This window comes from Trachurus trachurus (assembly GCF_905171665.1).
Source record: "Trachurus trachurus genome assembly, chromosome: 14".
In the NCBI taxonomy this organism is placed as follows: domain Eukaryota; kingdom Metazoa; phylum Chordata; class Actinopteri; order Carangiformes; family Carangidae; genus Trachurus; species Trachurus trachurus.
This window is the reverse complement of record NC_139903.1, coordinates 5,610,939-5,632,882: the sequence shown is the minus strand read 5'-3', so window position 1 is coordinate 5,632,882 and position 21,944 is coordinate 5,610,939. Positions and strand designations below refer to the sequence as shown.

The 21,944-nt window shown below is 42.0% G+C and overlaps 1 protein-coding gene across 1 annotated transcript in view; it reads right to left on the bottom strand.

Annotated features, from left to right (window-relative positions):
* The window catches only part of fstl4 (follistatin-like 4), a gene marked incomplete at both ends in the record, with an annotated part of 174,002 nt that overhangs the window by 91,713 nt on the left and 60,345 nt on the right, over positions 1-21,944 (bottom strand). Inside the window, one exon of the mRNA XM_083986585.1 lies at positions 21,071-21,313. Coding sequence (XP_083842711.1) covers positions 21,071-21,313 — 243 coding nt within the window. The remainder of the gene's footprint in view (positions 1-21,070; positions 21,314-21,944) is intronic.

The following is a 21,944-nucleotide window of genomic DNA, read 5'->3' as shown; positions in this document are numbered from 1 at the left end:
GCAGCAGAAACCTTCATTTGCAAATGATGTAGGTTTTTTTTTTTTATCTTTTAATGATTATGGCCAGCATGGGATGTGTGGAATCAGCGGGTGGTTAAATGTGCAGAGAAAAAAAGACATAGGCATAACCTCAGGTAAAGAAAGTCTCCTTAGGAAGTACCAAGAGGACGAAGCCGTATGAAAAAGTCATAAAAGACGATAACACTTCATATTATTCAGTCGGGATGTTGGCCGTCACAGAGTGTCCCTTCATGCTGTGAGACCTGAAGTCACTGTCCTCACATTGGTCTCTTGTGTCAACTGCGGCTCCACATGTGTCGCTGAGGGGCCTTCAAGAACTAGGTCACATCCCACTCTGCTGTGGGACCCCTCACCCCCCCCCCCCCACCTCCCCAGGCAGCGAACAGACAGACACAGTAGCTCAGCATGGCCGGTGGTGAGAGGTTCTTCTCTGAATGGAGGTAAGGAGAGGTAACTGGGCCTCCAGGGCCCTAACATTTTCAAAAAGAAAATAGTCTGTCAATAGTATTTTAAATGTGCAGTTCAGGGAGTTTTCCCAGAGATACTGCTATAAAAAGTGTAGTTTTTCTGTATTTGCACTCACAGTAAACCCTCCACACGGGTCGTGAACAACCGGCTGCACGGGGGCTGAGTTAGAGATAAACCCTGAATCTCGGGAACTCCTGCAGAGAGAGACTGAGTAAGATTACACTGATGCTACAAGTGTTCAAGCGTTGGCCTAATTTAAGAGCACAAAGTAGAAAACTAAGTACCGCAAAGTGCCCAGAAGTCAAGTTAACGTGATCAATTCTTGATTTCTCTTACATCCACTATGGTTTCTTCTTTTCTATCTTTAATTTCGAGTGCCTGCTTTAGAAGGTCCTTACATTGCAGAGCTTAAATACAATCTATTTGATCTGCACCGGAGAAACGGGTCAGATTTCTTTGCCGTGTGTTAAATGGTCCGCACACTTACTCTCTTGCTCTTTTTTTTTTTCTTTTTCCCTTCAAGTTTCCTCTTGTGGCTTTGATAAATCGGCATTTTAAATGAAATGTTTCATACAATAATTTGCCATTTCAGAGAGGAAATTAACATTCCTTACATAATGACAAGCTTGGCCTTTTGCAGTAATTGAGGCTTCGGGGAGGGTAATGGAGGCGGATGAAAATGTGAGGAACTCCTCACAGCATTTAGACTTGTCTTATCTACGGAAAAGGTGAAAACAAACACTGTGGTCCAAAAGTCTGACACCACTTTCACATTCAAGTGTTTGTTTTACTTACTAATGTACACCGGTGGAAAATACACAGAATTGAAAAATTACTCCAAGCCTGGCAATGACTAATTTATACAGGCTATACCGTGGGTTCCTGTATAATGTGAGGGAGGTGAATTGAGTGTTGGGTCGGTGTGTTAAGTCACTTTGTCTCCTCTATGGATTTTTAAATGTATGCCGTTCTATGTTATACATTTGTCACAGAGCTGTCAGTGAGCTGCCTCTCAGGTAAGCCTCTCCCCGGAGCTCAGTGATGGATTGAATACGGCACATTTCTGCCTAAAGCACAACGTCGGATTGGAACCTGCAGTCCGCGGTCTACCTCTGCACACGGACGTACACCTAGCTGTCGTCAGGATGACTTAATGGCCCTCCCAATATAGGGAAATTAGGAAATAAGGTACTGCTAAATGCATTAATTCAACACTTCATGTCTACATTAATATCCACATTTTTGCTACAGGCTGAGAGCTCTGGATTTACCAGTCAGCAGATCTATGGTTCACACCAGCAGGGGAGCTGCACCATGAAGCCAGGCTTCTCCAGAGGGGGGTCCACCGGCAGTCAAAGGCAGGGCTTTAGGATGTTCTTGGCTTGGCTCATCAAAGACATGGAAGCTAAAGAGACTCTGCAGGCTCTGTGGGGGGAGCGCCGGGTTAGGAGATTGAAATTTTGGGGAAGTTTCAAGGTCTTAATCAGTGAAGTATCATAGTATCTTTAAAACTGCAGTGATGAAAGTGCCTTTTTTTAAATGGAACAACTTTTTGAACACTGTCTCTGGTACAAGTAGGGAATTGTTCTTCATATATAGATGAGGTATTTAGCTTTAAAATACTTAATGTTGCCCAAATACTGTGTGATTCCAGCTCATTGTAAATGAAACAACATACTGTATCAGTGATACAGTATCTGGTCAAACTCCACCTGCTGAGGTTTATTAACTGCCTTGGTCTGCTTAACTGTATGCAAATAATACATATAGCCTACAATCATATCCCAGGAAAAATTTATGATTTATCTTGCAAACTCTCCCACCACCTGCAAAAGACAGCGGATTCCCATAAAATGAATGTCTATGGAGTGTGGGAGGGATCATGAGAAACCCCATGAGACCACAGGAAGAGGCTGCCAAGATTTTAACACTCGACTGTTCAGCATCCAGTTCCCTTATTTTAAGAAATTAATTCTAAATGGATAAAAAACTTTGCCTAAATTTCTTTAAAAAAACAAACAAACAGAAAAACTGATTTTTGGGCAAAAATACACAACAACAGATCCAGGAACAGATGCATCGACTGCTCTGCCATGCCAATACTAAAGTTCATCATGTTGAATAGTGTCTTGTATGAATCCTGGAGAGCACTTAGCTTAACCTCCATCAGCTGTTTAGTTTAAAGAAGACTGACTGCAGGCTGTCAGGCAGAGCCGCTCTTCCCACCTACATAAATCTGACAAATGTCAGCAGCAGTTTATTCCAACCAAGCAGCTACAGGGGCGAACAGCAGATTTGTAATTCTGGCCTTTATTTTGGGTTCGAGATTTCTGGGAGAAAAGTCCTGTTCAAAGGTTTGCTTCTGTATTTTATCTCCTTCCCAAGTAATTGGTTTAGAAAATTAGTTTGTCGACTGCCCAGGTTTAATTGGAATTAAACACAAATATATAGAATAGCGCGCCGCTCTTGCTGTTAGATTAACTGGGTCTATAAACGTCTGCTGAGGTAATCGCTTTGGAAAAATGTGTATTTGTGCAAAGTGCATGATATGTAGATGTGTGTGCAGGTCCGTCTCTGCTGTGCTGTAAGTTCCCGTGTGTGCGTATCCGTTTGGAAAAACCCTTTCCACACAAGGTCGGTGTTAACGTGTAATTAACTTCAGGACAGAGGATATCATCATCGCCTCATTTTTCCCTCCATACCTGCTAATGTCCATCCATGTCCATCACATGTATGCTCACTCAAGAGAGTCATGAAACCCCATTACCTGATGACGTGATATGAATTACTCATTTCAGCCTAGGCAATGGACCAGGAAGTGTGTAAACGCATACAGAGTCGTTGTTCGGAGAATATCCGATAAATTAATCATACCAGATGCTCACATTTATTTCTGATGCCCCTACCGTCTTGTAAATCTCTAATTAACACGGCTGATCTTTGTGTGTTGCTAAATTAAATCAGTGACGATCTAAGGGATGATTCACACCCCGTTATTAATAGTGGGCCTCAATTAATCGAGTGCTCTTGAAGCATCAATCCTGTCTCAGTGGCAAGCACCTGTTTGAGTAATTAAGTATCTTGTGCTGTCAGAGGTGCAGCTCCCCTACTGGCTGCATCCAAGAGAAGGAGTAAATAATGTGTGCAGTGCAGGTCCAACTCAAGTCTTTTCAGAAAAAAATAAAGTCCTGATGAGAAATGCACTCTTAACACAGTCAGTGCACTTGGCAAATCTAATGGTGTGAGTGTACAGACGTTTTGTTGTGGTGTCTGGCGCACCTACAGTAAGGTTAGTGAGATGATGTTAGTAGCCAACAGTATAGGAACCTGGCCCATAATTAGTCCAGGCCAAAAGCAATTACTGAAGCCATTAGCTGGTCAGCTCAGAGGGGATGAGGGACAAAAACCAAGGTAAACAATACCAGCGTTTCCCCTCGAATTTGTGCCATGAGGATGTAACACAGGCCCGTATTAATGAGTGAGTCAGAACAGTCTCAAATTAAATGACCCTAGCATCACTATAGATTAGAATAGGATTATTCATGCTTGTCTTCGTCTTCATTTACAGCTTTTGACATATATCCGTGGAAATTCATATCAAAAAAATGACTCACACCATTAACTGGAAATTACCAACTGCTTCCAAATTGAGGTAAATATTTCTCAGGCTAGAAGAAAAATAACAAAAGAATAAGTAAACGAAAAAATAAATGACAAAAATAAATAAAAAATTGGACTCCCCATAGGCAGTTGTTAAAAATAAACTCATGGTAAAATTTAAGATGTCTAGAGGACAAATTTGAGCTTGTACCTGATGCTCACTCACTTCTCTGTAAGTTATTTGTTATATCACTTCCTGTTTTCACAAGTGCCCTTGTGGCAGCAGATACAATTTTATGATAGCTGGTGCACATTCATGAACATCGGAGCCTGTCATAACAGCGGGGTATTGAACAGCAGCATGAATTCATACTGTATGTATTGTGTACTTTCCTCAGAACCCAGTAGCAAAAGCTCTGGAGGCACAGATCCAGGTCGGAAACCTCTGAGGAGAAAAAAAAAAAGTTTTCTATTGGCTTTGAGCTGTACGAAGGCTTTTCTGCAGGTTCACAGGAATATTCACACTCAGTATAATAACTTAATACATGAGTGAAAGAGATATTTGAGGTTAATGTCAGTCCTCTTCTCTGCAGCTGTGAACCATTTGGGGGAGAGACGCAGTGGCCTGAATCACTGTCACAAAGCTCAGGAGACAGAAAGTGTCTCTTTGTGTTAGACAGATTATGGCAGGCTCGCTGGATGACAGACCAGGATGTAACAGAGGGACAGTCATATTAAGCTGGGTTGGAGCACGAGGGAAAGAGGGAGCACTCAATGCACTGAGAGAGAGACAGGGAGAGAGACAGAGAGAGAGAGCCTTCAGGGTGTCAGGAGAAGAAAAAGGGAAGGTGAAGGAAAGAGAACAATAAAGTCAGGAAAGAGGAGGAAAAAGGAAGAGGAAAGTGGTGTAAGCTTGAAACACTGTAGGGTAAGAGCAGAGAGTGAGCAAAGGGATGACAGAGGTAGAGACCTACAGGAAGAAGTGAGTGCAGAGGAGGAGATGGAGAATCAAAGGAAGAGAGATTCCTTGAGGCAGATTGAGTTTTAGTAAGACAAACATTTCTTGGAGGCACAGCTGGTCTGCTCTGAAGGCAGAGACAATCTCAATGGATGCAATGAGAAATTCTGTTTTTCTAAATAAGTAATGTTAAACTGCAGCCTGATTAAAAAAAGGCACAGGAAGACGGGCCGAGGGTGAATAAATGTAAAAAAACAAACAAACAAGAAACCCCAAAAAACAAGTTGATCAGAGTTCTTACTAAACCATTCAAATTGGACTGGTTGAGCTAATTTGCGATGCATTTCGCTGCCAGGCAACATTAACCTCTGTCAAATAAAACAAAGAGCACGGAGAAGAGGAAGCGCTGAGACAGGTTTGTTAGGTATAGAGGGGGGGGAAGAGGAGAGGAGAAAAGAGAACATGGACGAGCAGGATGGGGCCTCAGGGATGGAGAGTGAAGTGGATGAGTGAATAACTAGCGAGGACAGAAGGAGGGAGGAGGGAGGAGTGGTGGTGGTGGTGGTGGTGGGGGGAGAGAGGGGGATAAAGGAGAGGAGCGGAGGGGGAAAGGAGAGGAACGAGCTGGGTTGGGGCTCCAGGGACACAGCAAGTGAAGAGGCTGAGAGAGACACGGGTGTAGCTGCAGGGATGGTTGCTTCACTGCTCCGTTTGCACTAGAAAAGAAGGCAGTGATGGAAGTCGCTCAGTGAGTTCTGGGGCCTGGACTCTAGCGTGTGTGTGAAAGTGTGTGTATGTGTGTGTGTGTACAGCCTAGAGAGCCAGGTCCTCGCTATGTTCTGTGTGTGTACGTGTCAGTCACGGGAGGAAGAGTGTAGCTGCCCTGTCATTGAAGCTCCCAGGCCAACCACTAGTGCACTGTTCCATGGCAAATGACCCTGCAGGAAAGAGCTGTGTTTGTGGTTTTACTCCATGTGTGTTTAGTGTGTCTGTGCAGTTTTGCAAGTGTGTGTGTGTGTGTGTGTGTGTGTGTGTGTTGCATTCTCCCCAGACTGGCACTGCAGCTGCTCTTCAAAAGCAATTACTGAGGCTAAAGTATGCAGTGTTTGTTTTAATATGAAAGTGACCTGACTCTCTGGATTTCAATTATCATCCTCTCTGCTGCCTGTGAAACCTGCGCTTGAAAACACACACACACACACATACACACACACACACTGAGCACAGGAGAAACACAGCGTCATGTGTGTGACAGTGATAAGGCAGCAGGCGACCAGGCTCCGACCAGGATGGACACGACTTCATCTGAACAGATAACAGCAGCAGCATTAAAACATGTGAAGGGTTCCCATAGTGTTGAGCTCAGTTTGATTGTCTCACAGGTATTTCTGTATTCCTCCTTCCTTTGTCTGAGGAAACAATGGGTAAAAAATATTGTTCCAGTATCATTTTAATAGATTTTGTTTTATATAGCTTCCAAATGATGCTGGTTTTCTTTGGAACAACTGAATATAGTATTCAAACTTTATTTATCCATAATAACTCTGTTTTTGCAGCTGCAGTACCAGATAAAAGAATTGTGGAAGCACTATTTTTCATCTGTTTTATCTGTTTTGGATTATGGAGCTGTCGTTTATAGAAGAGCAGCTACTTCTACATTGACTCCATTGGATGCTGTGCACCACTCAGCCCTATGATCCCACCACTGTACTCGTCAGTTGGCCATCCCTGGCAATGAGGAGAGATGAGCATTGATTTTTTTTATTCATATACAAAGCTCTGTTACAGTTACTGCCTCCACATATATCATCTCTGTTAACCTTGAAATCACAAAATATCAGCACTCGTTCACAAAAGTGGTTGTTGCTCTATTTCCATCAGAACCAAAATGGTAAAAATATCTTTCTCTTATAAATAACCAATACACATGGAGAAATCTGCCAAAGCTCTTATAATTAGAATTTTTTACCATCAATACAGCCTCATCTCATACCTCATTTTATTCGACTGTGTAACTGTTTTTAATTATTTACATGTATTTGTCTCCTCAATGGTCTTTCGAGGTGAAATAAAGGTTGTAATTATTATAATTTCACAACATGTTGTGTTTAAAGGTCCAGTGCGTAATAATTTTCAAGGTTTATTGGGAAAATCTACCCATGAATATATTTGTGTATAATCTCTATAAAATAAAATGTGTTTGGTTTTCGTATCCTTATTATTATTCTTACATATATCAAGGGTCTTGTGTTAGAGAGCGCCGCCATGTTTGTACGGCAGCCCGAACGGAAAATTCAGCCAACCAGAGAGCACGTTTCGCGAGCCTAAAGGGTCTCATATGATGTTCAGATTTGTAATTATAGTTTTTAAACTTTAATTAAATTGGCACTGATTCTAAGATTGGTTCCTTAATAAAGCAGAAAGAGAGCTGCATGCACACAGGAACATTGTGCAACTGTATATGGAAAAAATGAGTGGGCAAGACAACTGTCATCTGAAAAATAAGATAATCACAATCTCCACTGAGGAAAGAGACAGAGGAAAATGTCAACAGGATGGACTGAAGTCTGCGTCAGTGTCTCACTGTTAATCACAGTCAATGTCGACAACAGATCTATGACCATGTAAAGACGCTGTTACACACGATTTGTCTGGTAATCTACCTGCATAAACAGCCGCGCTTTAATTTGTGCTAAAATGTCAATTCAATTCAATTAAATTAAGTGAAGCAGCACCTGTGCAAACATGCAGCGCTGTTTTGGGTGAATTTTTACTGCTAACAAGATATTCCTGAGTCAAGGGCAATAGCAACTTTCCTTGACATGGTGTGTGAACACTACAAGCATTCCTCATTAAAACGGAGGATTACAACTGGCTGCCTTCTTCCATTAGAAGTAGGCCACATTTTCAAGAAATGGTAATGACGCCAATTAGCAGTTTAGCAATTAATTACTCTCACACGCATGCGGATAAGCATGTGGATGCGTGTTCGGTCTCAAGTAAGGGTCTGCTGCAAACAAATAGCTCCACAGTGAATTGTGCTCAACAGCAGTAGTCGTTTAGTGATTAGGGAGTGATTTGTCACAGCGAGGTCACAGGTTTGATCACTTGAGTAGACAAATATTCAATAAAATGACCTTTTAGTAAGACATAAAGCCTCTAATCATTTGCTCAAACAAATGCTTAAAATGTAGAGAATGAAAGAAGATGAGCGAGCGGCAGAGAGGAGAGTAGCAAGCAAACAAACTGCAGCAATAGCATCATGAGTAATAAGCAACGCTCGCCTTCCACCCAGTTGTAAGTAATTCATTTGGAGTGCAGTGACTAATTCATATGAAATAGTATCCATCACTGGAAAGATCACACATTGCCATGCAGCGCATAATGCAACTGTGCTGCTGCATGATAATGAGCGAGGCCAGGGATCACGCCCGAGTTCCCCACAAACTAAAAGTCTGATGTTAGATAAAGGATGCAGCTGTACAGGGGGAATGCAAGTCCAGTCTTAAGTAGGTCCTGTGTCTAATCCACCACCATCCTATGTATCATTTCATTCACGGATGCATTTTTTTTTAAGTCTCCATAATTGATTCGAGGTGGATGATGAATCGTCTGTCCATTACACTGTGACTGAGGGGCTGCTTTTGTTGATGCAAAGAAGATACTGGAGCGTGAACTGTGTTGTTTCAGAAACATTAACAAAGAGCTGCGAGGGATTGCAGGGATATGATGTGCTTTGAGAAAAGCAGCGACTGTGTCTCTTATTTATATTTTATGTTTATATAAGTGGAGTGTTCCCTGCATGTGGCACAACATAGCTCTGAGGCATCAAAGGGAAGCAGCAATAATGCATTGGCATTTAATATACAACTCACCCACCAGTAACTGTAATTTGGCTGCTGCACAGAGAGAGTATCCTATATTTCAAAATGTTACAATCCACAGCATGTTAAAGAAGCTACTCCGACTTAAGAGGTTGTTTTGATTGCCATCTCCTAAAAGATATAACAAGAATAAACTCTGGCAAGTTCTTCTCATACAGTACAAGGTAAATAAATATATAAATTCTCCCGGGTAACAATATTCAACAACTAGCACATTCATACAGCAAATACATTTAGTCAAATGTGACAACATTTTAATTCTGTGACCACCTGTAGCTGTCAACAGTAATTAGACTGCAAATTTAGCAGTGTCACACAAATTTATGTGTAGAGGAAAAATAAGCTTCCACCTGAGTACTGAGAGTCTGTGAAATCACTGGTGCTCTAGTTATTATGATTAAAGGTTAGTAGTTTTTTACTTCCAGGTTTAATTTAAAAGAAAATTCCTTGTCTTGCCCCTCAGTTGAGGTTTAATAATAAAAATAAGAAAGTTTGCATGAAAAATAAATAGAAAATGCTAAACTGAGAAAGAGTTCACCCAGCATTAGCACTCTCAGTGAAATACTGTTACAGCACAAGACAATACAACTGAGCCCTCAGGTACAAACAATCTAATTAAAGAGTAAATTGTAAATAACAGTAGCTGAATTGGCAGCATGGGCGTGAATCCTGCCAGCAGGCAAAAAGAACAGCGTCGGGACCGTGTGACCAGATGGCGCCGAACCTCGAGAGAAAGCTACCGGTGCCTGTTAGCATCAGTGACACCTGTAACGTAGGGGCTAAAAACTAAAAGGTCAGCATCATCCATCCATACTGCTCCTATTCTCTGAGGAAATCATGTGGGATGAGCTTGAAAACAATAACACGGACTGATAACTTCCCCAGGGCAGCTGTTGGGATCGTTACTCCCTTTGGGCCTCAGAATTATAGCACTCTCCATAGTCAGCGACTTATGGTTGAACAGTGACTCGATGATGCAAATAAGCCCTATGGTACCGAGATGCTGTACTTGCTAATAATAAGCACCAAGGGCACAATGTCACTCGATATAATGGGAGCTATAGTGGCTCCTCGCCGTTGTCTGATGATATGGAGGTGACCATGAAAATACGTGGAAAAAAAAGTTGTTGTTTTTTTTGCTTCTTGCAAAACAATGTAACATAATGCAATAATGTGTTTGCAACCCTGCTGTTATATTCAGTTTGTACATTTTTTTTCACAGCTGTTGTAAAACCCAGTTAAATAGTTCATTTAGAGAAACAACATGTCAGCAATCCAGGACCTCTGTTTACTGGGCACAGCAGCCAAATAAAGACTCACTTATAATAAATGGTCTTTTAACGACATTGACCATTAAATCACACATTTACATCGAGAGGGTGACCTTTGTCAAATGGAAACTGACACTATTTAAAGCCATTACATATGAACAACTGCTTAATATATCTGGATGAAACCAGCAATATGGAAACACAGTGACATTGGCTACATTCAAGTATCACATCTTGCCAAATATATCATGTCCCAAAGTGATTTTTCTGAATTTGCCAACATGGCTAAAGGTGTAATTTCAGTAGGAGGTTTCCAGGAGACCTTGAAAAATCAGCACTCAATATGTGCAGATTCTATTTTGAGGATTTCTTAATCCACATTTTGGAACTTGGCGTTTTGAGAGTCTAAGTATCTCAAGTGTTTCGGGCAGTGTGAGGAGCTGGGCAGCCATTCATTCAGCTAGAGAGCTGGCGAATCAGTTGCTACAGCACATTGAGCTGCACTAGATGTCAATCTGGGCTTGTTCTTTTGCCCTCTGGTCAAACTGTTGCGCGGGCTGCCGGAGTGGAAATATATAATCTGACAGCTCACATTACACAGGACAGTGGAGGGACTGTTCAGTTATCTGCTCGCAGCAAGATCAGGAGGAGCTGGGAAACATGAAAAATGTCACCTGCTTAGACAAACTTTATGAGAGTAATTGAATAGCTTCGCTCTCTGTGTGATACCCTGCGCCTGAGCGCAAAGGCGTAAAAGCAAATGACTGACAGCGTGCATTAAAAGTGCCAACTGATTTTCTGTTACTGCAATCCAGAGCGGATAATGATTACTAAGTGCAAAACTAGCTGTGAGGCTGGCTGAAGTCTTCTCTCGCTTTGGGGTAGTAGTGATCATGAAATTGATGTGCTGACCATACAGCATTCATACAGTATTATTATAATTTCTCCCAGGCTCTCTTTGCTAAAAGTGCTTCTGTAAAAAGTCCAAATCAGGGGAGAGTTAAAGTCTTCCTGGCAATCTTCCCATGTTATAATTTTGTGGATAATTCTTTGGATGGCTAGGGTATTATTTAAAAGTTTTCGATGCTTAGACAAAAGCTGTACTGTAATGTGAGATGTGGTGCTGCATATCAAGCTCCTATTTGTGCTCCAGTAACTCTACTTCATCTGCTGACAAGTGGGGAAGTGAAGCCACAGTCAGAGCAGATCTATCAGCGTATTTCTTCTGCATCGGCATAATCACATTAACTCCATTAGATTAGGCTGTGTCCGATTTTCCCAGCCTTTGCATTACAAGTATAATTTGACTCTGATCAAAGAAGCACTTTGAACTGCAGAGTGTATTTAAGTTTGGAGAGTGACATAATTTGACATAACTGCATTGTACAATCTTAGTCGAGGCCCTAAAGCAGCTATAATCCGTAATGCAGCGTAGCAATGTCAAGAATGAAGTCGTTGTAAGAATGCTTAGTTTATGCAGAAGGTAGAAAAATACACTGTATACAAAGCAACATATTGGAAACACAAGTTTAACTATTGTTCAAATGAGAAATCGTGACAGCAAAGATCAAAGAAGACGCTGTGATGGATTAGGAGTAAAACACAGCCATGCGTACACTTTATACTCCGAGCCTGTGTGTGTGAGTGTATGTGTTTGTGCTTGTCAGAGACTTATAGTGTGTGTGATTTTTTTTTTTCTCTACCCAGGGTCACTTTGCCTTGAGGTGATGCTTGTATTTTTTATTTTTTTATTTTCCAGGCTCACACTCTACTTAAGCTCTGAACCAATTTAACACAGGCTGGGGAATGCAGAGAGAAGCTTGACAGAGTCACTCAAATCCCCGTCTGCACTATATTGGGGGCATAGTCAGAGAAATGAGGGTGAAATACAGAGGAGAGAAAAGTGGTCTAGGGGGGTGGGGAGTGGGGGGGTGGGTAGAGAGGGAAGGAGGGTGAGTGGTGCAGGAGGAAAAGACAGATCTGCATGGGTGCAGAGAGAGAGAGAGTAAAGTGTTTCCATCTTGTGTAAAAGTCAGTAACTGGCAAACTATGAATGCATTTGTTGATTGCTGTCTAAAATGCTAATGCACGGAGTGATGTTAATAATCCCACTTGCGGGTAATTGGACGCACGCTTTGACAGAAACACGTCTGATAAGCAAAGTTTTCAAAGTTGGGTCCAGAAGCACTGGCAGCCATATGTATTTTCCTTTTATGTGGCCATTAAACTGATGAAAGAGTCGTGAAATGAAGGGGGATGGGCCAAATGAATTCATTTGTCACTCTCTAATTTCTCAGTGTTTCAGAGGCATTTGCCAACAGCTTTTAAAAATCGGTGTTATGAACAGTAATAAAAGCCGAGCGTGTTAGATGAACAGCTCCAAAAATTTATGCGGTACCACCTGTTAGCTCAACAAGACACAGAATGCCAAGATGGCTTCCCCTGAACACAGTCGAGATTAGGGATCTGTTAATTACCTCAACAACAGAGACAAACAGAAAGTCAAAGTGTGTGTGTGCGGACGTGTTGGAGAGGGACACAGCAGTTGAATTCCAATTTCAATTTATCAACTCATATTTCAATTATCAATAAATAAATCCGCGTGCACCCACCAGGCCGGGCAGCATGCGACAGAAGCTAATCCACGAGGCCCATTGTGGTGCAGCGGGGTGCAGCTCATCACTGAACAGGCAGAGCGGCGATAGCCAACGCCAGTGTTGTGACAAGCATGTCAAAATCTCTTAGGCGTGAGTAAACACTCTCTTTCAGAAGAGATTATTTTGTTTTTGTCATGACAGAGGTGGTGTGTCTTCATTCGTGTACGTCTCTGTGTGTAATATGTTATGCTCGTCGTGCATTTTTGTGTGTGTGTGTGTGCACAGACGAGGAAAAGGATGAGTAAGGATGAGCAGGCAATCTGAGGAGAAGAATAAAAGAACAAAAAGCAGAGTGTGCCGCAAGACTAGAGAAGAAAGTGACTGGATTATGAATGTGGATCAGGACAAGATAAAATGAAAAGCTTCTGCCTTTTCAATTATAAAAAAAAAAAAAAACACTGAAAAATTCAAATGTCTTTGAAACGTGTTCAGGCAATAAAACCTTTAAAAATCATTTGTAAAGAAGGATGCCAAACAGGATTTGACTTTTTTTTGTCATCTGTTGTGATTTTCTTTTTTTTTTTTGTGTGAACCAACCACTGTGACTGATCTGTGAGGATTAAGAAAAGTCAAAGAAACATGATGCCCAAGTGCGTTATATGTAAAATTTCTCAACGTCTCTGCTGAATAAGATTCTGCTAAACAAACATACGACAAATGAAACAAACAGAAAAGTGACTGTTGTCAACCTTTAATGTAGGTGAAGCGTAAAACCTGAGCTATAAGTTGATATGCAGGTAAACTCACTGATTTACAGCCAGACACACTCGCTCTCTCACACCGAGGTCCACCGACGGGCCAGTGGTTCTGGACGCACCACAAAAGCCACAGGCGCTGGTCAGCTGCAGACGCTCAATGACAGCCAGCTGTCAGCTCAGGGTCAGCGTCTTTATAGCTGCACTACGAGACAAATCTTATTACCTTTAGGTCTCCAATAAAGACATGTGCCCAGATCTGGCATCACACTGACATTTCCTGCTGCCAACAAGTGAAGCAGCTTTACTAATTTATTTCCACATTAAGCCGGCCTCAAGGAATCTCAACCACCGGTGGATTTATACCACTATTTGTGTGGTTTCTGTAACTTTTGTTGCATGTCCGACATCAACTGGTTGTCCTACTGTATGATGCATTTTTATCTTGTGTTATTTTGTTTGATTTGTGAGTGAAGTGCTTATGTTGTTACAGAGTGCTCAGTGATTAGACTTGATTGTGCTATTTTTTTTTTGTCAAAATGGAAAATAAAAATATTTGTTAATTCACTTTTATCATTTAATAATGTTAGGGAAATAAATTCTCAGCAGCACTGCCGATCATAAAATGCGATTTTCCTTTTTCCTGCTTTGTTTGTCTGTTGTGTGGGGCTGTTTTATCTTCTGTCAAACCAAAACAACATTTGTGCAATGTTTTTCTTTTTTTTTCCCCTCACAAAGCAGAAGCAGAACAGCATTAATTACTAGTGTGACAGTAGAACAGGCTTCGGAAAATCATACGTCTACGTACGCTTCACGATGTCTGAACAACACACCAGGTGCCAGCTGTTGCCTCATCAATGGCTGACAGGAGGAAAGCGCCAGAGTTTTGGTGCAGTATCCTTGACGGTGTCCCACTACCACAGCAGCCGGGGGGACGCCGGTGGCCAGAGAGAGAGAGTTTTCAGTTTTCATGGGGGAGACTGATGTTTATGAGGCAGGGGACGCAGAGCAGGACCAGGGGACGTCTCTATCTGGGACAGGGCATCCATTTCATACAGCAAATACATCCACCATAATGAATCTGTGGGGAGGATATCAACCTAATGAGGTAAAACCCATGTGACCACTGACGAGAGAAAATGAGGAGAAAGGTGTTGGGAGGAGAGAAAAAAAACATGAGAGAAAGATGGAAATAGTTGGACTGTTCGTTAATAAACCCAACGTAACAAATAAAGGGCTGTCAGTGGAGGCCTGCAGGGTATTAGGTGTGTGTTTGTGTGTGTGTGCGTGGACATGTCACACCTGGTCGCCCTAAGCAGGCGTTAGTCCTTATTAACCTAACAGAGAGTTGGACGACAAGTTGTGGTCCAGCGGTGCGTTATGTGACCTGCGCAGCTCTACACCCTGCTGAAACAGTCGAGTTCAATTGTGAGCGTTTATAAAACATGTCATTGTGATGTAGAGAGCTGAATGGTGTCATTTAATAGAGCATAGCAGAACTAATTAGGGTAATTTTTACATTAATTGAGGAGTTCACTCAGCTCATGCTGGTCGTGCCCTAATCACACAGTAAGTACACATGAATACTATCGCTCATTTTATATAAACCTCACATATAAAAGGTGAATAAGAAGCACAGCGGTGGAGCTCGGCTCTCTGCGAACCGACTGTGACTCACTGAAAGTCTTGGCTGCCTTTAAACTCAAAATATATATATATTGTCTGGTATTGAACTGAAAAAAATCTATTTTTCTTTAACATTTCTATATGTTTGTGTATAAAATAAAAATCAGTGGCTTCAATAACTTGAGATGAGATGAAACTCTTCAAACAAGAAAGACAGATAAAGGCAGGCGGCTTCAACACAATCGCGATAAAAACAATTCTTAATATAATTTCATGTTAAAGTTAACTGTAATGATGACTTCGACTTTCTGGAGTCTCTAAATGCCACGAGACACTTCACTTCATATCACCAGACAAAAATATAGTGGGATAGCAACCTACTTTTGTGACATCGTGTGAAAAAAGTGTATTTTATAGCAGCTCTCTCACATCACAGTTACTTGAGTTTTGACAGAATAAGACCACACAGAAAAAAAAAAAAAAAGTTTGGCATGTCTATGAAAGCACGCAAAATATTTTAGGCATTTAAATCCTGCAAAGTATTGGCAAAGAGAAGAGTGTGACACCACAGATACTGCAACACTTCCAGCAAAAAGATGAAAAAAACAACAATTTAATAAAAAACTGATATATTTGCCACCTTCAAAAGCATTGTGCTGTGACCTTCTGTGGACACAAGGAAAGCTATAGGGCTGCAGCTCACCCTAAAAGTTGATCCTCCTTATGAGAGCTGTGTGTTTGCGTGACCGAGTTAATGGCCTCAGTCACAGAAGGGGGCAGAGGGTTAGTGAGCAATAAGATGGACGGCGGCGGCGGCAGAGCGCTGCCACGGGCTGTGGAGAGGGCGGAGAGAGAGGAAGACGCTTTGATGGCTAATGCAATAACCGCGGCTGCCCCCGAACGAGCCGGGACGATAAAGAGAAATCAGAGCGACTGAGGCGCCGCTCAGCGAGGGAAACATGGCAAACACGGATAGATGGTGGACGGCTGGAGGCGGAGGAACGGAGGGTGGAGAATACAAAGCAATTCATGGTCTCAGGATCAATGTACAGGGGATGGGATTGGACAATATCCTGGCTGAGATGATAACAACATGGACAACTTGTGCAAATATAACTGAGTGGTCACATGCCTCCTGTGGGTTTTACAGAATAATGAGCTTAATAGACGTGTGGTGAGATGAAGAGATGGAAGGATCTGTTCTCTCCTCACTTCTACTTTCCATCTGGCAGATGGCAACACATTGACCGTCCGATCAACAGCGTCACAACCGAGTACCACCAGTGCAACACTCATCCCTAATGAAGTGGTCATAGCGGGGCGGGATGCATTAAAGAATTAAAGAGCCCCCCCCTGCTGAGCGCCTCGCCCAGGCCCAGTGCAAACAGATGTCTCTTCCTGCTCATCAGGAAGATGAAAGTGGTTCATCAAGCGCGTTAGTTCTTTTTCAGATGATTTAAGAGGGAAGAGATTGCAATCAAAGCCGGGGTCAGGAGTGGGCTGACCCTGCAGCACCGAGCTCGCCTCACACAGAGGGGAGAGAAAAACATCTATCTGTGCCATGCTAATTTCACAAATTAGCAGAGTGATTGGTTGTGGACTTTAATGACCTTTCATAAATTGCAAGTTAATAAACTGTTTGCATAATACCACGTGCATGCATGTGTGTGTGTGTGTGTGTGTGTAGCTACTCTGTCTCTGTGTGTTTGTATAACGATGGAGTTCATTAATTGGACAATAAGAAGCGCACATCTTCTCAGAGACTAAGAGTGTTTTCCAAACTGCTATCTTAGGGTTTCGGATGCGGTAAATTCAATCAACTAAAACCATTTGCTTAAGGAAAAGGAGAAGATGGCTGCTGGGAGATAAAACGAGAACCAATGTGGTATTTCCTGCTTCACTCAACACAGTCACAGGTTGTTTTTCGGTGTCTAGACATACAGTCATCCTATGAAAAATATCACGATTTGAAGATGTTTCTGTTCCAAGTATCTATGGGAAAACATACCACACATATCAACATGGTCAACGGGTTGCACTGCTGTCTATTAAACTGTATTATCATTTTTATGGCATCAGTTACTTGGCGGGGGAGGATGTCATTTTTCACATGGTGAGATCGACATCCTCAAGGAAAACCTCTTTTATGGCTTTTGGCAATTACAATCTAAATGGGTTATTAGGATTGAGTGCAGCTGGCCTATCACTCTATTTTACTGACAATGTGCCCCTTATGAAGCCATTTGGGGTCAAATCACTTAACTTTGAAGCTGTTTATCAATTTGCCGGTGAAGTAACTTTAACTTGTGTCAGACATTCAGAGTTTCTGTGTTGGGAGTCTTTGAGGAGTGGATAACCTAAGCTAGCTCAGAGTAATCTTCAAAGTGCCGCAGAGAAAACAGAATTGAAGTTATTGAAAAGATGCAGTAATGAAAACTCTTTATCCCACTTTCCTTCTCTCTTACTATTGTATAATAGTTTTTTATTTACTCCAGAATATGGGACTTTATAGGTGTTTCCTCTTTCGCCCATTGTTATTCTAATGTTATTGTAATACTCACACTTATTGCTATTAAGTTCATATGGATTGCCAGCTGAACAGCCTGAGTGTAAATACAAAGCAGCCAGTGACAGGGCTGAACAAAGAGCTCTACACTCATCCTTTTTAACCCCCCATGCAATCACCCCCCCTGTCAGTCACAAACCACCCAGCCACCGCCAAACACTTCAGAGTACGTCAGTCGGCAGTCAGAGTAGAGGCAGACTACAGCCTCCCTCTAGTTGCATCAAAGACAACCTGAGTGGTAGATTCACCTCTGCAACCCTGTTAGGTCGACACTGGTTTGAACCATTAAAGAGTGCTAAATGGGAAAGCAAAAATAATAACAAAATGAGGATAACTCAATATTTAGACAGAATTATACACAAAAAATGGCAGAGTTTACCTGCCAGTGTGTCATAAACATGACACCACCTGTGTGAAATGTATTTGAAACATACATTTGGCTGTAGTAACAGGTGAGACCGATGGTGGCCAAGTGAGTATTTTCCAATCAGGCATATGAAAAAAGTGGAGTTCACACTGTCAGTCCTCCACTTTGCAGTTTTCTTAAAAGGACACTTGTCTCAAGGCTCAACAGCCTCAGCATGCAAATAACATCTGAGAAGAGAAAACGTGTGAATGGTGAACACGACTCTTCAGCCTCAGGGCAGCAGGAAAGTCAAAGTCGACTTTTTATCTTAAAGCGATATTTTGTGAGACGTCCTGTGTGACCTGGTGCTGGAACACAGACAGAGGTCATTGTGAATGTGCTCTGACTCAAAGCCGGGTGAATAAACTAAAAAACCTCAAATCAGCCCTGTAAGACGGAGCCACTGAAATGAGGTCGGCACAATGGAAATGTTCCTCTGTGTTTTTTCTTTTGCCAGAGCAGAGAGTTTTTGAACCGGCTGCAAGTGCACAGAGAATCACAATAATCCAGATATGCTGAAATGAAAAAAGGCTACTCGAGTACTTGCCAAAATTTGAGACTGTGACTTTGGCCGTAGCCCTGAGGAAACTGGCTTTCACAGCCGAGCCTTTAGGTTTAAATTTGAAACAAAAATTATAATAAAAAAGAAAGAAACAAACAAACACATGAAAAGATGTTTCACCAAAAATAGCTGCAGGGACCAACACCATCTATATCATCTGTGAGTAAAAACATTTTTGTGCCATCTAGCATTTGATTATCCCTCGGGTCTTAAAATGGGACACAAAATATAAAATAAAAAAAAGAAGAGAAACCAGAAAAAAAATCAATGTGTTCAAAAACAGGAAGAAAATGTACTTTCATCAACTTTTTTTCATTTAATCTGTTTCAAAGTGAAACACAGCGCTGCAAGGGAACAACAATGCACCGCCCTTAGAATAATACCCGTTTGTCTATAAAATATTGTATCAATATTTATCAGGCAGTTTTTCAAATCTTTGTTTTGTTTTGTTGACTTGGAGCGTGGGCTAAATCCCGACACAAACTTCATTCATAGGGCAGCGAGGAAATAGTCAACAAGGTGGCTCAGCGTTTGGTTACCCAGGCGTTAAAGCAGGGTTTGTTATTTTCAAGGGTTTTTGAGTGAAACAGTGAAGCTTGGAGGCAAACAAAGAGGAAGAGGAGCGCCAACAGGCCAGAAAGTCAGAGACGACTGAACCGCCGCAGCACCTCTGCACTGTTACTAACGAGAAATGATAATTGTGAATAATGATTCTAGCTCAGCAGAGAGCTGCCTCCCAATGATGTCTTTGTACGTCAGGTGACATAATTACTTCCTAATTTACAGAGATGCACATACACACACATACACACACACAATTCCCGTGACATATGACTGATTTCCAACATTTTCCATCTCCTGCTGGTTTTCATTCAGACATCTCGAGTTTAAGCCTAATGTGCCGACTGAACATCCCTAATGTGGATTAGCCATGCATGGTGGTGTCTGCCAGGAATCCTCCTCTCCCTAATGTGATAGGACTTAAAGAGCTGTACGCCATGTTTGTTTATGTGAGCGTGTGTGTGTGTGTGTGTGTTTCTCCTAAGCGTTTACAAAAACATGCATTTTAATTAACTACTGTATAGCTTTAATTTCTCATATCCACACCTTGGTGGAGGTGCCAGCAGGTGGACTTCACACATACAGTACTTGCAGCAAAAACAAGTGTGTGTAGAAGTTAAAATTAGCCGCGGCCTCTACCAAGCGCTGTTACCTTTAAATCGAAGTGGTGATGAAGCGACTGGGCTGTTTGTTGGATAATAACGCTGACTGTTCATGCTGAGACTGCACTTCTGCTAATGAGTGATGACCAGGGAGTGAGCATTTTAATGATTTACCATAGAGAACCGGTGATCCTCAGTAACCTAGTGGTGATTTGTGAGTGCCAGGATATTGATGTGGTGGAGGAGTTTCTCAGAGTTAGACCGTCAAGTGGACAAACTGAATGAACTCACAAATGTACAAATGTTTGCATAAACACTGGATGAAAAAATATGGGTTTATTATTATTATTACTATCACAGAAGTTTAAAATCCTCTGATTGAAAACTCAGCATTATAGTTCCACAATTGGCCTGATCATTAAATCAACTTTTACAGTGCTACTATAAATGATTTAGGTGCCCGTGTTTGTGATTAAGCCCGACTGCCAAGTAAGTATGCTGACTTGAACTGAAAGGGAGCGTGATTACAGCAGCAAAATACACAGAGGAGACGAGCACAACGCCTGAGAAAATATGCTTACTGTCTGAGTGCCAGTGTCGGTGCTTAGCTATCATTTCCCAGACAAACTCCACCCTGAGCCGCAGCCTTCAGAGCCAAACTACAAATGATTTCGTTCTTTCATCCCGACCGAAAAAGGTGCCTGACGGAAACGGCATCATTTCCGCAGTGATTGATGCTTGTGACTGGAGCTTGACAGGTTGCAACGTGTAACACAACAATTGCTTTGCTTTGTCTGTACAATTCTATTACTGTTTAAATGTTTCAACATGAAACTCGAGTCAAAGCCTCGCTGCAGCCTCGAAACAGCTCAAATCTATGCCGCACAGCGCAGGTATCACAAAATCATCTGAGGGCAATTTTCAGCAGACCTGAGCACCAGACACAGAGATGCAGTCAGACATCAAAGACACATAAAACCTGTGCAGCATCACTGTGTTCTTGTTGTGCTGTAGCAACAACACTGCAAAAAAAAAAAAACCCTTAACAACTTAAATGATACCTACTCCAATATGTTTGTTTGTCTTGAGGCTTTGCTGAGGTAAATCTCAGATATTTCATTTCAAGACAGTTTTATCAAATAAACATGGAAATCTGAATTAGCCAGTGTGTCAGCGCAGCAGTCAGGAAATACCTTTGAAGAAGCACTCCTTGCTGTGCACCACGTAGATCCGTCTCCTCTCCAGGCAGGCGGTGCGGTAAACCTCGCAGTGGTTCTCGTAGAACCGGCCGTCCGAGCCGCACACCGGCACGAAGGAGGGCCGGCACTTTTCCTGGCAGACGCACTCGGCGCGGCCGGTGTCCGCCATCAGCACACACTGCCGGCCCCGTCCACAGTAGGTCCTCCGACACGGATCCTCATCTGGGTCGGCAAGGGCTGGAAGAAGAAAAGGTTGAAAATTTAAGAAACAACAGGACTAAATAAGCAAAGTTTATTAAAAAAGTAAGGAGAAAATTCAATCTCATAAGAAACAGAGAAAAAGAGAGGGGGGGGGACATTTGTTTCAACTTATTTGACTTATCTTCAAAACTCTGGAACAGAATCACAAAGATAGAGATCAGCTGAGGTTGCACGATGCAAAAATAAAATATATTTCACTCATCAGCACTGATCACAAATCTTGGGCTGAGACAGACAAAAGAAACGGCGTCCTTGCAGCTGAAGTCAGTGGGCCCATGAATCATACAGTATTTGTGAGCGTTTGTCAACAGTGGCTGCTCAGTAGCTACAACTTGACTTTGTTTGGTTTCCAGCGCTTCACATCGACCATGAATGAAACATTCTGTCAGGCTTCAATAACATTAGAATAGAAAAAATGATGTAACTCTCAGGCTGACAGGAAGTATCAGGAGCCTCACTCACTCTGCTGCTGCAGCACATGGCAGCAAATCCTTCAACAGTAAGATTTAACACTCAATGTCATAACATGTCCTCGTACGACACAGCAAGGAGCGGTTAGACTTTCCTGTCTAAATCATATTATCATCGCTTTGTGAACCAGTGGAGT